This window comes from Lepisma saccharinum, chromosome 10, assembly GCF_977018435.1.
Source record: "Lepisma saccharinum chromosome 10, izLepSacc3.1, whole genome shotgun sequence".
Taxonomy (NCBI): Eukaryota; Metazoa; Arthropoda; class Insecta; order Zygentoma; family Lepismatidae; genus Lepisma; species Lepisma saccharinum.
The window spans coordinates 59,002,202-59,019,188 of NC_139238.1; the positions used below are offsets into that span (position 1 = coordinate 59,002,202).

Sequence of the window (16,987 nt, forward strand, 5' to 3'; positions counted from 1 at the left end):
ATGCGATATATTAAGACATTGCTAAAGTTACATTTTTCTAGAAGTATCGTCCATCTCAGGTAAATGCATCTGCACACACTGTCAAATGGCCTTGAAGCATCTCACATGGTTTCAAGAGAATATGTTCTGCTAGCTGAACCCGTTTTGCCAAACACAACAACCAGTCATCAAGTCGGGATGACACAACACAACGACTTCTCCAAGAGCAGACTGCCGAACCCTGTGGTCAAGTGTTTAGCACATCGTGCTGTGATGCCAAGGGTCCCGGGTTCGAATCCTCCTCAGGCTTGGTTGTTTGTGAATGTCCATTCATCAATTTCATCATTTCATCACTCATCACCATCTTTGCAAATTAGCCAAGAGGCATAAAACGCAAAGTAAAATAAACTAAATCAATCAATCAATCAATCAACTAAGAGCAGACTAGAGGATAATTTGCCTGCATCCAAAAGTGTTAAGAGATGTTTCCTTCACTAAAAGTCATAGTATAGAAACATATTAATCATGTTGAATAGGTTTCCAAGTATTGTACTCTTTAGAAAAGATAGGGTTTGGGTGGACATTGGAAAAGTACTAAATTAATATAATAACACTAAGTTGCTGAACAAGGCAGTTTATTAAGATTTCAAAACACTTAAAATCTTAATAAACAGCCTTGATCAGCAACTTAGTGTTTTTAATATGGAAACAAGGTTTAATTATATTGCTAAATTAATATATGAAATGTTTAACAATATATTCGTAATTTTCTATTTAGGCATTTAGTTATATTAACCTATATTTTTTAAAGATATGCACAATTAAGAAATAAAAATTAACATTTGAGATTTATTTGCTCTGCATAGTGTAGCAGAACTTAATTATATCACTATGACGCTTTCATGGATATTAATCTTTACTTTTGTGATTGTCAATGGAAAAGTAATGTTTGGTACAAACACTTTGAAAAAATAATAAAGACACCTTTCAATGATTAATCAAGTATTTTTCTGGACGGTTACATATATTAATTTGCATGTACCATCATCATTCATTCTTGTCTTCAAAAATATAAATTTTTCGTTTATTGGATAAATGTATTCATTGAACTTGTTCAATAAGATATTATACTTTCTGAATTTACAAAGTCTGTCCCAGAGAGGTGCTGATTAAATATTACTCAAAATGTTATTGATTTTTTTGTTCATTGGATGTTTTTCAAAAACACGTTTGCAATAGGAAGAGTATGATTTCAAAGACAGAGACCATTATCTGAGAGTCCACCATGCACGTTACATATAAAACTTAATTTTTAAATGAATTCCTTTCATTCCGGGTTTCTACACAAAAGTTATATTCTTTATTATGTTATGGCAGGAAAATCAATGCAGCAAGTAAGAGAATTCCAACATCATTTCTAAAAAAAAAAAAAATAGTAATAATTAAAAAACCTTAATTTGACTCTCATTTCCAGCATACACAAGATCCAGTGACAAGTCAATTTTGCAAAATATGTCAACATTAATGCAGTAAAGGCACCTAATTACTTGAGGATAAATCTATAAAAGCCATTTAAAAAGTTTATTCATTATAAAGAAAACTATTACCTTAGTGCAATAAGGCACTTTTCATTCCATTCTGATTTGGAAGAACAATTTAAGTATGCTCTCTGTATTCAAAGAATAATATGTTTTCCATAATCACATTTCTGCTGGTATATTTATCTTAAGTCTAAGGATCATTAACCCTCGAGTACTCGTGCAGCATCCCGATACTCGCTCGGGTGACAGTTGTCACCCAGAAGGTATTTTATTTATTTCGAAAAGACTAATTATAGTATGGTGGATTTTTTGTTTTGTTATATTTACAATCTATTCTAGAGACACTTAAAATATTTTTTGAATTATTTTTGTATGAAACAGGTGTTGTAAAGAAAAAAATACCAAATCGTTCTTTAACAAAATTTTGCATGAAAAAAATATCTTAAACTTTAGGCTACCGTAACTTTTTTTTAATGCAGGGTAACATTGTAAAACTCCTTGCTCATCTGAAAGACTGCTTTATTGAGAATCCATAAACATATATATTAACATAATTTGGCCTTTATTACAGGGCAAAATAAATTGCTAAAGCGTACCCTGCATTTTACATATAGAAAGAGTATAGTCACAACAATGTTTGTTACTCGTAATAATTTTTTATGCATATTGTAGGTTGAAAATTTCAATGACAAAGAATTGATGAATGATCACTACAGATATGACGTCCACATTTTTCACAATGTTTTCTGGTTGATTTGTCTCTTGCCCTCCGACACAGATAGGAGCGACCTCTACTGTTACCTTGTTGTCTGCACTCAGGCTGAGGAGTTTCCTCGATTACAAGAAGGGCCTTTCCTCTTCTCTTCAGATGTGCAGGGATGAAAGGAAGCTGGATGAGACTCTCGATCAGAGGTTTTATGAGGTCCAACGCCAAACTTTTCAGGAATTCTCGTCTTGCAGGTGGTTTAGCTGCAGCTTTGTTGAACTTGCAAATGATTGAGGCGTTGACCACAAGTTTTGCCCTACAAGTTCTAGGACTTCTCTGATAGGCGCAAGCCGATCAATTTCTCTTCGCTGTTGACGACCTCTGATGTCATCAAAACGAAGTCATCGCATGAGGAAATGAAATCTATTCTCACTAACAAGATAACAGACTTCCACACCAGTCCCTGCAGAGTTGTCCCACATTGCTTAGTTTTTCCCTTTTACTGCCAAAACAACCAATTAGTAGCAAAATGCCTATGAAAGCACGAATTTCAACAACATTCGTGTGTTTGGTGTCCCTGTCTCGGCTAAAATGCTCCTTTATATGTTGAATATAAATGTTGGTTGATGTAACTATAGTTCCAATAACGTTAAAAAGTACAAAGCAATCAAGTGCACTGCGTGCTTCCCTACCCTGTCTAGTTGGTCCTGGGAGCCGCAAAATAATGTTGTCAGCTATTGTTTGTACATTTCTGGGCTGAGAGGATAGTTCTTCCACTTCATTACATTCTTAAACTGGTCTCTTAAAATGTATAAATTTGCAAATGGGATGTCCTCTTCATCACTGGATTCTTCTTCCGCATTTGGCGGCAAGTCATTTTCGGCATTTTTCACTTGGTCCGTTTGTGGCTCATCTGCTTCTTCTGTTTCAAAGAGATCATCCTGGACATCTAAATGGTCATCTCCACCAACGTCACTATCATTCTCCACAACATCATCCTCATAGGAACTCTCACCAAGCAATACGTCCAAAATAAGAGAGTTATTACAGAGTCGTGGATGCTTTGGTGCATTCATAACGCCGTTAATCGCACGGGGGACAAGTGTCACCCAACTGACTTTCAAGTGCAAAAACACGGGCCACTCCTCATTACAACATACAAACTCACACTAGTCAGGTAGCTGGAAATGTAGGGGGAAGGTACTGAAGCCCCTATCACTCCCTTCCATCACACTGCTTGGCGGTAACAAAAACAAATGGGCTGGGTGACAATGGTCACCCGCGCAAGTACTGGAGGGTTAAGAGCCAGTGTAATTATGCTGAAATTAATAAAAAAATATCACTTACTTCTTGTAGATCCACATTCTCTCCTTGGTGGAGGTAAAGAATCTGATGTATTACCATTTAACTCCAAGGGAGAATTACCTTCATAACATCTTTGTGGTATATTTTCTGTCTCAACCAAGAGGAACTGTTCATGTCTCCTAAAAAAAATACACAAATTATTTAAATAAATTTAAATAAATCTTAATACACACAAACACACACACACACACACTATATATATATATATATATATATATATATATATATGTGTGTGTGTGGGGGGGGGGGGTGGTGTTGATGTCACCTCCCTTTAAATTACATCCCCCATGCTGAAGGCCTCCATACCACTGACTCATTTGTTAATAGTCAACCAAAGACCCCCACAGATCGCATAATTACTTAGTTCAGATTTATCACATCTTGAAATCTTCAAATTTAAACACACTTACTTGAAAACAATCCAAACTAGATAGAACACTATGAGAAACTGTATATTATTTACATACCAAACAAGCTGCAACATTCTGAGCCAAACAGATACACACACACACACACAGGCTGTTTCTGTAATAGTATTACAGACTTCCAGGGATGATGGAAGAGAAGAAATGCAACAAAATGAGATAGGGAACCCTGGTCTGAAAATGCCCCAGTCAAAAGATACAAGTCTAAATCTTCGAATGGCAAGCAACAATGCACAACATGGAGGGGCACAATAAAAGATATCTGGGGAAGTGGAAAACAAACAGAAGAATCACTGTAGTGGCTTCAATGAGTAGTAACTGCAGCCATCATTACAGCAGTGATGGCCCACTGCCTCGATACAGATATGATAGGATTGCAATAAGCTCTGTCACATCCGCTCTAATATCCCAGGAGTCATTCAGATAAGATCAAAGGCTGCAAGGGTTCTTGCCAAGAGTTTCTCTACATTACTCACTGGTGTCTCGTAGACAGGGATGATGCTACAGGGGGCTAGGAAGGCTGAAGTCCCAAAACTGGCCTCAGCCCCCCTGTAGCCCCCCTAAAATTTTATATACGGTACACGCATTTTTACTGAAAACTTAAAAAGTTTGTTTACATTTTCCATTATTAAAATTCCATTGAGGCAAGTACAATGTTCAAGTACATTTTCTAGTTCAGTTAGATCACAAAGTTACTTTTAATGTGTTCTAAAATCAAGGGGAGAGGGGTATATGCAGATATGCCTGGATAGCAGTGGCTACCATTTGATACTACATAATTGGCCAATCATGAGTGCCTGCCAAACTTGCTATGAAATCTGTTACCTGCCCCATAGGTGGACATGAGATTGTTCTTTAATTGTTGGTATATGCAGCTAAACATGTACATTATTAGGCTCCATAAATCGTATTGCTATATTTCTGAATAAATCTTAACAGATGTGTAAAATGATTTTTTTTTTTTTTGTAGGACAGCATTCAACATATAAAGAACCATCAATGTTATTTTCAGTTTGTTATTTTCTCATTCGACTACCGACAATGGTATGAGTATTATCGATGTTCTCTCATTGTTTTCATCATTATATCTATCCTTATCATTGCAAATATTCAAGAGGGAAAAATAGGATGTTAAGAAATCAAAGAGTACACAAAGTAACTAATTCTTAAATGTTAAGAATTGGAAATATTAAAATTGGACCTCCCTGCCCTGGTTATCAAGCAGCAATACTGCTGCCTTGAAATTAAGGGGTACCAGTTTAGATCCCCAGTGGAGGCAAATATCATTAAGTGGCTCAGATTTCACTATAAGCTGTAGGTCTCATCCAAAATAGCCTCTGTGTATATAGTTGATCTTAATACGAATCCAATCAAATAAACATTTTTGCAAACGATGCTAAAATCAGCACGCTTGTGGAAATTTCATTCTTTGCAGGCCTAGGCCTACATGCTAATTAATTATTATTCGTGATGTTAGAAAATAATTTCTGCAGTACCGTCAAAGTGGCCAAATTTAATTCCGTGCAGAAGAATCAATCTTTGAAGCACATCTCAAAACACTATTGATCCAATTCTCATCAATATTCAGAGCATAATATATTCTGAAATAAAATTATAATCTTCAGCAGTCACTTCTCTAACCAAAATGCTCAGTGCAAGAGTTGCAACTACATATATTCATTGATTTTATGTCAATATATTTGTCTCGTAGTGGAGGTGGATTTGTAATGAAAATATTTTTGTTCCTAGAGAGTGCCATGTCCTAAGTGGATGATATTTCTCAAATCCTCCCCATTTTTAGCCCTAAGTTCTGAATTCCAGCCTTTGCACAATAAAAGTAAGATATTTCATCATGGAAGAGAAAATGGTATAATTAATACAGTTTATATTCAAGGGTGTTTTCGCTTATTTGATGCCTATTTTATTAAGTTAGTGCCACTTTTCTGAAGCATGAAAAGCTACAATGTTTATATGCCTCCTACTGTTGTGATTTGGACAGTTTAGAGTCAGAGCACACTATGAGGAAGAATGGAAGCCAAAATAAAGACCTTCAGCAGCTGCTTGCAATGATTGAAACATTCAAAATTTCATTTTACAAACTTTATAAGCTTTGTGTTATTGAAATGTTCATATCCCCATCAATGGTTGCTTGCAAGAAACCTTTGAAATCTAATTGGTGACGAGAGGTTGAGTGATCTATCTGTTCTGTTCTCTGAAGAGATTGCAAAATCTTTGGATTTAAGAAAGGTTGTGGCTGCTCATAAAAACAGAAGTATCTTATCGTAGTTTCTTGCTGAGGCTCATTTTCTCGTTTTAGCAATACGTTAGTCACACTGTTTACATAGAAAAAGTGTTACATGTAGTATTTATAAGAATATCCAATGCGTTGATAATGTAATGAGTGTAGTTTCTATGGTTGTGGCTTGCTTTATTTAACTTCGCCTTTTGTGCCACTTTTTGGCTAATTTGCAAAGATGGGATGAGTGATGAAATGATGAAATTGATGAAGGGACACTCACAAACATTCATGTCCAGACCAGGATTCGAACCTGGGACCCCTGGCAACGTAGCAAAATGTGATAACCACTCCGCCACTGGGACCGGCTAGTTTCTATGGTATATTTTGTACTCTTCACATGAATAGTAAGACTGATATTATTCCACTCAATAATGGTTTAGGTAAAGAGACAATATAATTATTGTATTTTATTTACATAAAAGATTCGTGCGTAAAAGTATTTTTGCATATGATGGAACAAAATGCAACATTTCATTGATTTATCTTGAGTTCTGATTGTAAAATATGCAAGCAGTAAAATTATATCCTAAAAGTTTGAAGTAAATACATTTTAGTCGGTAGTTAACCCCCGAGAGTTTGACTCCAAAATCTGTAGCCCTCCACTTATTTCAGGCTGGTGCCGTCACTGCTCATAGACAACATTTTTGGCATGACCTCACAAAAAAAAGAAAATCAATTGGGGTCTGATCGGTGAACGGGCAGGCCAAGCAAGTGGGAAGGTCTGAGTCCGAATACCATGAACTCCAGCTACAAAGTTGGCTGGGGCCCTATCATGCAAAAACTACAAGCATTGACGAATGAGAAGTGGAACAACTCGGGGAGGATGTATCTCAGAAACACATTGTACACTGGTCCAGTTAATTGTAGCAGTAAAAGATACGGACTCCAAGGAATGCACGGTGGATTCTTTCTCCTTTATTTTATGTCACATTGTACATGGTTGCCTGCCCTTCGAAGGTTTTGGCTTGAAACTTTTGACTAAAGCATTTCTGGACCAATATTCCCTATCTCATTTTGTTGCATTTGTTCCCTTCCACCATCCTTGCAAGTCTGTCTCATGGTCCATTATTTTCTCATCTTGTGTTGTTAGATACCATGCTTCACTCCATATGTAACTGTGGGTTTTATTACAGTCTTGTAGAGACTTACTTGAGATGTTTAGATATGTTCTTTGATCTGAACAACTTGAAGAGGGGAAAATAGGATCTATTGTCTGCGGCTGTTCTGTTTTTTTATTTCTGCACTTTTATTATTGCTATCTGTTAATATTGTTCTTATATATTTGTAATTCTCAACTCTTTAAAATTTATTTATTTTATTTTTATACCATTAAATTCTTGACTTTGCTCTTCTCCCAAGTGTATATCATGTACTTTGTTTTTCCTAGTTGACTGCGAAACCTACTCTTTCTGCTACATTCTCTAGTTGTACAAAGATTTTCTTTATTCCTAACTCAGTTCTACTTCTTAGACATTTGTCATCTGCATAAGCAAGATATTGTTTCATGCTGTTGAATATATTTCCTCCCTTGTTTATTTCTATCCCTCGTATGGCTTCTTCCAATACCAGGTTGAATACTTGCATTGAGAGTATATCTCCATGCCTCACGCCTTGTGATATTTCAAATTATTCAATATATTTATCACCTACCTTCACCTTTGCCTTGGTCTTCATAACATAAACTTGTCTAGATTGAAATACATATTAGTGTTTCCCTCTGTCACTCGCTTGTATAATTTCAATTAATATTGATTTACTATGTATTGTCGACGAGTGGCTTGTGAAGTTTGTTGACTAGACCTTGCCTAGAAATTAAGTGTTAGATTACATTTGAATAATAATAACTAGTGTAAATGGATGTTTGTTATGTTTGTTATGTACGAACATTCTATCTCGATCCTATACATGAAAATGAGTCAATTCTTAATCTTCGGCAATTTCATGCACAGAATGGGGTTTGTCCCAGAAAGCAAGAAGTATATTCTGAGCCTCCACCGCACCACGTTTACTATTTAAAGTCATATTTGGAACAGTAGCCAATAAGAAAATTCATGAAATTTAATAGTGCCATTCAGTAAGAATCAATAGAAGGGTGATGTTGATGTAACATGTATATCTTTACCCCCTTCATAAGTGGAACTTCTTTGCCAATTTGGTATAGTCGTAACTTTGATTGCTTGCAGAGAAAATAATTTGGCAACCTTAGTATCGATATTTACAAGATTACTAGGAATTTGACCGAGTGTATTTTCGATGGGGTGCAACTGTTCGATAATATGGACAGATATGGATTGAAAAGATGGCTTGAGTTTTAATTCAACATTCAATTGCTTGAACTTCTCGTTGAGTTCTTGTAATTTATCACTGATAGCAGTTAGCTTTGATTCATGCGAGGCAGCACTTGACTTGAGAGTACCAATCTATTCTCTGACACTGGAAATAATTTGCTGAGGTCTTTCCACAAAATTCAGGATCAGATCATTCACTAGGGTTCTCAATTACGTAAATACGTAAATGGGGCATGGAGTTCGGTCACAATTTGAACCATAGGAAAAGTTGACATAATGATGCAAAGCACAGGAATTTCATTTTGAATCGCTTCTGTATTTGTCGATTCCGACTTTAATTGCTTTAATATTTGTGCAATATTCGTTTTGATAGCATGTAGTTCTTGGGAGATTGGAAGACTGGCTACTGCGGTCTGGAGTATTGTTAAGGAAGTTGTGATACTTTCTACATCACTGCATTCTAAGGGTAGATGCTAATTTGCAGCTTTCCTCCAACAGGAAATTTATAATACGTTTCCTTGTTATTGAATAAATACTATTTTTCCCTATATTATCAACAACTTGATGCCAAATACTGTTCAAAATGCACAATGATCAAATCATTCACTTGACGAATTTCTCTAATCACATCAATGTTCACTAAAGTTTTCACCAGCTGAACAATGTTATGCTTCTTAAATCAAAAACATTCATTGGCATATTGTATATATAAACAAAAGTACAGTCTTTCTCTCCAGCCTCCCCTATGGCAAAGACAGGTTGCTGAATATGCTCTAAATTTAAACTGTGCAATTTCTGGCATTTTGGAGTCCGAAGCTAAAAAAGGAATAGGGTTCTACAGAAAAAGACCAGAATATTATTACATTGGATAATAAGCTGAGTACAATGCAAAACAACCGAGCGCTCTGTGACCATTCCTTCAGAAGTTATGAGTGGTTATTATTTTAAATGGTGGTAAAAAAAAATACAGAAAAGTTCTAAAAGTTGCAAAAGAACAGCAGTATGAGAAAGAGATAAGCAACGCAGCAAATAAAACAAAAACAATGTGGAATATAATAAAGAAAGGAATCAACTCTGCACCAAAGAACCACCAAAACATAAGCCTAAAGCTAAGACAAAATAACATTCCCAACCCCCCAAAAATCTCAAATGTTTTTAATAATCACTTCATAGAAAGTGTTAGAAACTCATACCCACAAAACCTCACCCCCCAAAAAATCATCATCACTGACAATCAACTGGAACCCACAAACATTTTTTATGGAACCAACAGATGATTCAGAAATCATACAAATTATCGGGAAACTAAAAAACAAGAGGACAGCAGGACTTGATGAAATAACAGACCACATTATAAAAGCATGCCATTTGCAAATAGCATAACCCCTTTTACATATTATAAACCACTCCTTTTCAAGTGGAATTTTTCCAGAAGAACTAAAAGCAGCCCAAATAATACCAATCTATAACAAAGCTGAAAAAAATGATGTAAAAAACTACAGGCCAATTGCACTACTGTCAGTGTTCTCTAAAATAATCGAGCATGCAGTTGAGAAATGACTAAGGAATGTTTGTAACACATGCCAAATTATAACACCAACTGAACATGGTGGAAGCGGCCCCGGCGCCCACCCAGCGTCGAATAACATGGGTACCTGGGGGAAACCCTGGGGGGTAAAGGCGGTCAGGGGCGTGATGCTGATCACATCACCCCCACTCACGACCGGATCAAGAAAGTGTGGGGCGTTACCCCCACACCACCTATACGCCTTCATGGCGTGGTGCTATGCACAGGGGAACACTTTACCTTTTTTTTTACCTTTTACTGAACATGGTTTTCTAAGAATCAAAAGTACAACTACAGCGCTTCATGAATTCACAGAAAATGTACTTCTCCACATGGAAGGGAAACTACTAAACACAATAATTTTCTGTGACTTAAGTAAAGCTTTTGATACCATAGACCATGATATACTCTTTAAAAAACTAGAAAGCTATGGGATTAGAGGAATTCCTCTAAGTTGGTTTAAATCTTACATGACAAACAGAAAGGAAATTGTAGAAATATCACATGAAGATAAGTATGGCAACATTACCAAGCACATTTCCAATACCAATACAAATAATCTTGGTGTGCCCAAAGGAGGTGTACTAGGTCCCCTGTTGTTTCTGCTATATATAAATGATCTCCCATCTGCTCTGTCAGCATCAACTACACTACTCTACGCAGATGACACCTCCCTAAGTATTGTAGATTGTAAAATGAACTCTCTTCAGCAAAATTCAAATAACACTTTAAAAAACTAAATGGATAGTGCAATGAAAAGAGACTAATACTAAATCCAACAATAACTAGCAACATGGGCTTCTACACGACACAACAGAAAAACAAAGATTGTCCAACACTCAAAATAGACTCAAAAATCATACAAAAAAACACAACAATAAAATTTCTAGGCTTACATTTTGATGAAAACATGACTTTTGGTCATCATACTGAAAATCTATGTAAACAACTAGCCACTTTACATTATGCAATTCGGAAAATGAGAAGTATCTCTAACTTATAGATGGTAAAAATTCTCTATTATTCAAGTGTAGAATCTAGACTAAGGTATTGCATATTGCTATGGGGGAACTCAACAACACTCTCGAAGGTTTTCATTCTACAAAAAAAAAAAATCACCAGAACAAGGGTCCAAGAGCCTCCACAAACATCTTGTAAAAATCTGTTCACCAAACTTTCAATACTCACAGTACCATCCCTATATATTTTAGAATGCATCCTATTTGTAAAGCCCAACATCCAAAACTTCAATACAAATAGTAATATACATAATCATAATACAAGAACAAAGACAAATATACACATAGACAACTACAGGCTGAACCTATAAAAAAGGAGTGCCAAAAACACAGGAATACTACTATACAATAAACTTTCATGTGAAATAAAGGAGGAAAGAAATCTTAAGCTATTCAAAAATAAAATAAAAACCATCTCTTAGAAACATCACCCTACAGCATAGAAGAATTTCTACAACATATCTAAAACTACTTTCTCTGTCTCACCCATGTGCATAATCAATTGGACACAAAATATATATCAACATGTATGAAATCTTAATTAATCTGATATGCATCCCACATATATGTAATCTAGTGGATGTAATATATATTTGAAACTCAATTATGCTGATCTACATCCCAAATGTGTAATCAAGGGTATGTAATATATATTTGTAACTCAATTATGATGATCGGCATCCCAAATGTGTAATCAAGGGTATGTAATATATATTTGTAACTCAATTATGATGATCGGCATCCCATATATGTAATCTAATGGATGTAATATACATTTGTAACTCAAATATGCTCATCTACATCCCAAATATGTTATCAAGGGTATGTAATAGGGTGATTCAAAAGTCGCATGACATAGGACAACTCCGTTATTTGTGCAGATACCGAAAAAACTATAGAGGGCAAAATTGTTGGACATATGTTTGAAATCATGACCGTGATGTTGCATTTGTATTATTTTCATTGTGTGCAGGAAACAAGAACAAAATTGTTGGAAAATACGTTTTAAATCATGACCGTAATGTTGAATGTTTCCTTTTTTCCAGTAATCAACAACAATGTCCCAGTACACAATTCAGGAAAGGGTGGAAATGGTTCTTATACATGTTGCAGGGATGCGTCTACGGGAAGCTGCGGAGAAATATCACAAACGGCATCCAGATCAACCACCACCACATCATGCAACCATTGGTCGTTTAGTGGAGTGGTTCAAGGCAACAGTATCCATGACAACGACGGTCTAGGCGACCACGTACAGCAACACATCATGCAACCTCAGCTAGCGTACTAGCTAAGCTGACAGTCAGTCCAACATGGTCAACACGAAAAGTGGCTCAAGAATGTGGCATTAGTCAAGCATCCATGTCCAGGATACTATCCAGAAATCATTTCCATCCATATCGTGTGCATTTTGTCCATGAACTGCATGGAGATGACACAGATAGACGGGTGCAGTTCTGTGAGTGGTTTACTGCAAGACGAACGCATCACCCACACCTTGGAGCTGAAATTCTTTTCAGCGATGAGGCCTGTTTCCATCTGAATGGAACAGTTAATAGACATAACGCTATGTATTGGGCAACCGAGAACCCATACATTGCTGTAGATGCTCATCATCAGACTGGCCCAAGGTTAAATGTGTGGTGTGGCATACACAGGGATGTTCTCATCGGTCCCATGCCGGCCCCTGTGGTGGAGTGGTAAGCACATCGTGCCACGATGCCAGGGGTCCTGGGTTCGAATCCTGGCCTGGGCAAGGATATTTGTGAGTGTCCATTCATCAATTTCATCATATCATCACTCATCCCCATCTTCATAAATTAGCCAAAAGTGGCACAAAAGGCGAAGTAAAATAAATCAAATCACAAATCATCAGTCCTGTATTTCTTAACAACAAACTCACTGTTGAACTGTACAGAGAGCATCTTGAGATGACACTCCTGCCCTATTTGGATAATCTACCCCTAACAAAACGATGTTTTTTTTTCTTTCAGCAAGATAGAGCACTGCCGCATTTCGGACTAACAACTTGCGAATTGCTGAATGAAGTTTTACCTGGGCATTGGATAGGTCGCAGGGAATGGCCGCCTAGGTTGCAAGATTTGTCACCACTTGACTTTTTCCTCAGGGGCCATCTCAAATCTGTTGTGTACAGAAACAGGCCCCAAACACTGCAGGAACTTCAGGAAAACATCAGAGGAGCCTGTGCAGCAATAACACCTATGGTGTTACATAATGTGCGCAAGAGCTCTGTGAACCGTATCAATTTGAACAGTTCCTCCGGTAGCGTCCTAGCGGTGCAGCTGCTGGACATGTCAGTTCAGGTCGTTCCCTTGTATCAGTTTGCCACTCTGTGTAGTTGCTATTGCTATTGCGATTGTCAATTTTGTTGTTCGGTCATAAATGGAGTACGGCTATGACATTGATTTGTTTGTGTTTCTTTCCGTTTGCCATTTTGACTGTCACTTTGTTTTGTTTTGTTTGTGATTTCAAGCAGACTAATAAATGGTCCATCTGCTGTCGCAACAATTATGCTCATGATTTCCAACAATGTATTTCCTACACTTATGCCCTATATCGTTTTTTTGGTATCTGCACAAATAACGGAGTTGTCCTATGCCGCGTGACTTTTGAATCACCCTGTATATTTGTAACCATAACTGTTATATGCATATAGCATACAATTATTCAAGTTTTCATCTATTTGAAATTAATTCATTAGCAGGGTACTTGTTTTTATGTAAATTATTCCGATCTTAACTACAGCTATGTAATGAATATGCGCTGTTATATCTATATTCTTATACAGTCTTTTTTACCTATTCGTGTAATAATAATATAATATTAATTTATGTATTGTAATTAGTATTAATTTGATTTAATATAATTATTTTAATTTAAACGTTATTATTATTATTATTATTATTATCATTATTATTATTATTATTATTCCAGAGACACATGATTTGGACCCCCCACCCCAAACATATTTCTAGATATGTACTTCGTTACTCATTCTTACATTTAGAATTTAAATTGTTCAAAAAAATGCATTGGTTCAGCAGTTATAGCCTTTTATCTTCAATTTATCCCATAGTAACAAAAGAGAAGTAAAGGGATTTTCAAACGGCGCTGGTTAATAATAGTAACAATGGACGTATTGTTTCTTAATTACAGTATATGATACCTTTATACGTAAACTAATGAATGAAAAAGACAGAACTGAAATGCAGTGTACAGTTTTCAAGAAATGACGTGCTAAATGCTGCTGTGTGCTAACACGTGGTCTGTGCAAATGTCGATAATCGGGCCTTTGCCCCCGTGGCCCCCCTGAATCCTTAATTGTCGGACGTTGCTTAAAATTCTGCTTTTTACTCATTCTTGGTTGTAGAATGCATTTTCTTTTCAAAAAGATGCAGTGGTTTACAAGTTTAAGCGACTTTTTGAAATCTATCCCATAATAATATGGTGTAACAAGATAAACATAGGACTTTTTCAAACTTCGTTTCTTAATAGTTTTAACAATGGGTGTATTGTTTTGTAATTCGAGTATGTCGTAGCTTCATATGTATACTAAAGATAAAAAAGACAGAACTGAAATATCATATGTTGTTTTTGAAAAATTGCACACTAATTGCTGCCGTGCGCTGCTGGTCGAAATATCGACCATCCGGCATTAAGGGGTTCACATGTGGCAGTCGAAATTTTGACCGTCAGGTGGGTAAAGGTTAAAGATGGGCAAACCTTGATACAAACCTTGTTTACGTTCAGTTAGTAGTAGCACATTATCATGGCTGTTATGGAAGATACGTTGAAGTTGGGAGATATTTTTAAATATTGTGAAAATTTTATGAATACCAGAAAAAGAACTAGAATGGAGGTGAAGCTGTGCTGAGAATGAGGCATTTAAAAAATAAGACAGATGATGCAGACAAAACTATTATATATGCACTGGTCCTTCAAAGCAATGCTGTACCATCTGCACCCCATGTTGTAACTGGCACTCTTGGAAATGATTTGAAAATAAAACAACTGACCCTTAGGATCTGCACTTGAAAGCTGGAACAGAAAAAAAAATTGAACATATAGCTGCAGTTATTCCTCGAAAGAGCCAGACTGGTTTAATAAGAAGAAGAATTCACAATTCATTGCCAGGTTATCTTCACTGAAAGAGGACATCATATTGAATGAAACAGAAATATTAGCATGTCTATTTTATTTTTCTCTAAGACATCAATTCATTCTCCAACTCTTTCCATCTTCGCAATTAATTGACTTGCGCCTGTTCCAAATTTCACATATAATACATTATTTATCTGGATGCATTGTGTAAGGCGCTTCATGACTTTTCGCGAAAAAAAATGTTTAATTTGTTAAGTACCATCGAACTTTACTTTAATGGTGATATATAATAATCTTTCGAAAAATAAAGTGAGCAGACTCCTGCATTCTTCATAATTTCCTTGCTGTATTTCAGTGTTGTTCCCCATGCCACTCTTCTGCCAACCAATTCTGTTTTCCTTGATTTACTTACATATTTAATTTCGCTGATTCCACAGGATGGAAACACATAAAAACTTGTTCTGGCCATAAAACGATTTAGAGCCAAAAAAGGAACAGGCATATTCTCTGTGCTTTGAATGACTTCAACACAGCATAGAATCCTACATGCAGTGGATCCTGAGAATCTCACCAAATGGCATATCGGGCAATTTTAATTGTGATTAACTTGAAGAAGTAAGTGAAATCCTCTACTGTGGCCAGATAGTAAGTAAGATTTTTAGAACGTAACTTTTAACTATGAACTACACAGTTTCACACAACGTATGAGCAATAATATGGACATGTAAGTAACTATCAATATTTATTCGTGTTAAATAAAAGGAATATAATTAGTAATTACAAGTTCGGCATCCTTGTAATTACTAGATATTACCATACACAAATTCTTCATGCCGTACTTCGGAATGGTTGAAGACATTTTTTACTAACATGTTATTAAATGTTGTATTACATTCAAACTCATAAATTCACATGTAACTTATCAGGATATAACTATGCTTAATTTGCGATAATAATTATTATTCTTACTCTGAAGCAAATACATTTACAGGAACTCTTTTCCCAACAACTCGCTCATTCAACTTCATGTATTTCCCCAAAACACACGATTAATCCTGTAACACCTGTTAACATCACAGGTTGCGGCCCGTATCATTACCTTCTCAATCTGAAAGCCTCATGGCTCGCTCTGGTCATGTGACTAAGTATCATCAACTGGAGGCGAGATAGCCTCCATGTTTGATTTGCTTCTTCGGAATCAATGTTGTACCTTTTTAGTGAATATGGAATTGTAATGCAAATTTAAGAACTGTAATCGAGTTTACATGACGTGTAAATATGCTTAAATGTGGAAGAGGTATGGTGTATAAGTCTTGTGTACTCAATTGCAGAGGCAATTACAATGAAAAAGGTAAGAGTAACGTTCACATTTCTTCAAGATGTTGTTAAAAATGAGAAATTTTTAGGGCAATTCCATGAGATTCAGTCACTACGAAAATATACAAGTTAAGTAGCAAATGTTTTATAATAAAAAATAAATAAGAGTAGGTAATAGTTGATGATGTAAACATTTCATGTGTCCGGAATAGGCATCAAATATACTCGTAAATGTGGACAACATGTCAACATTTTTCTAGAAATATCAAATAATTTACCCTGAATTACAAACGTTGGTTAATATTACGTCTACCAAGCAATTTGTTACTGCAAATTTTATGCAAGCATTCCATAGATTA

General features: G+C 35.9%; 1 protein-coding gene across 1 annotated transcript in view; it reads right to left on the bottom strand.

Annotated features, from left to right (window-relative positions):
- LOC145993916 (SID1 transmembrane family member 1-like) overlaps nucleotides 1-16,987 on the bottom strand; it is a 373,625-nt gene that overhangs the window by 131,269 nt on the left and 225,369 nt on the right. The window contains exon 7 of the mRNA XM_083129833.1: nucleotides 3,574-3,710. Within this exon, the coding sequence (XP_082985959.1) occupies nucleotides 3,574-3,710 (137 nt within the window). The remainder of the gene's footprint in view (nucleotides 1-3,573; nucleotides 3,711-16,987) is intronic.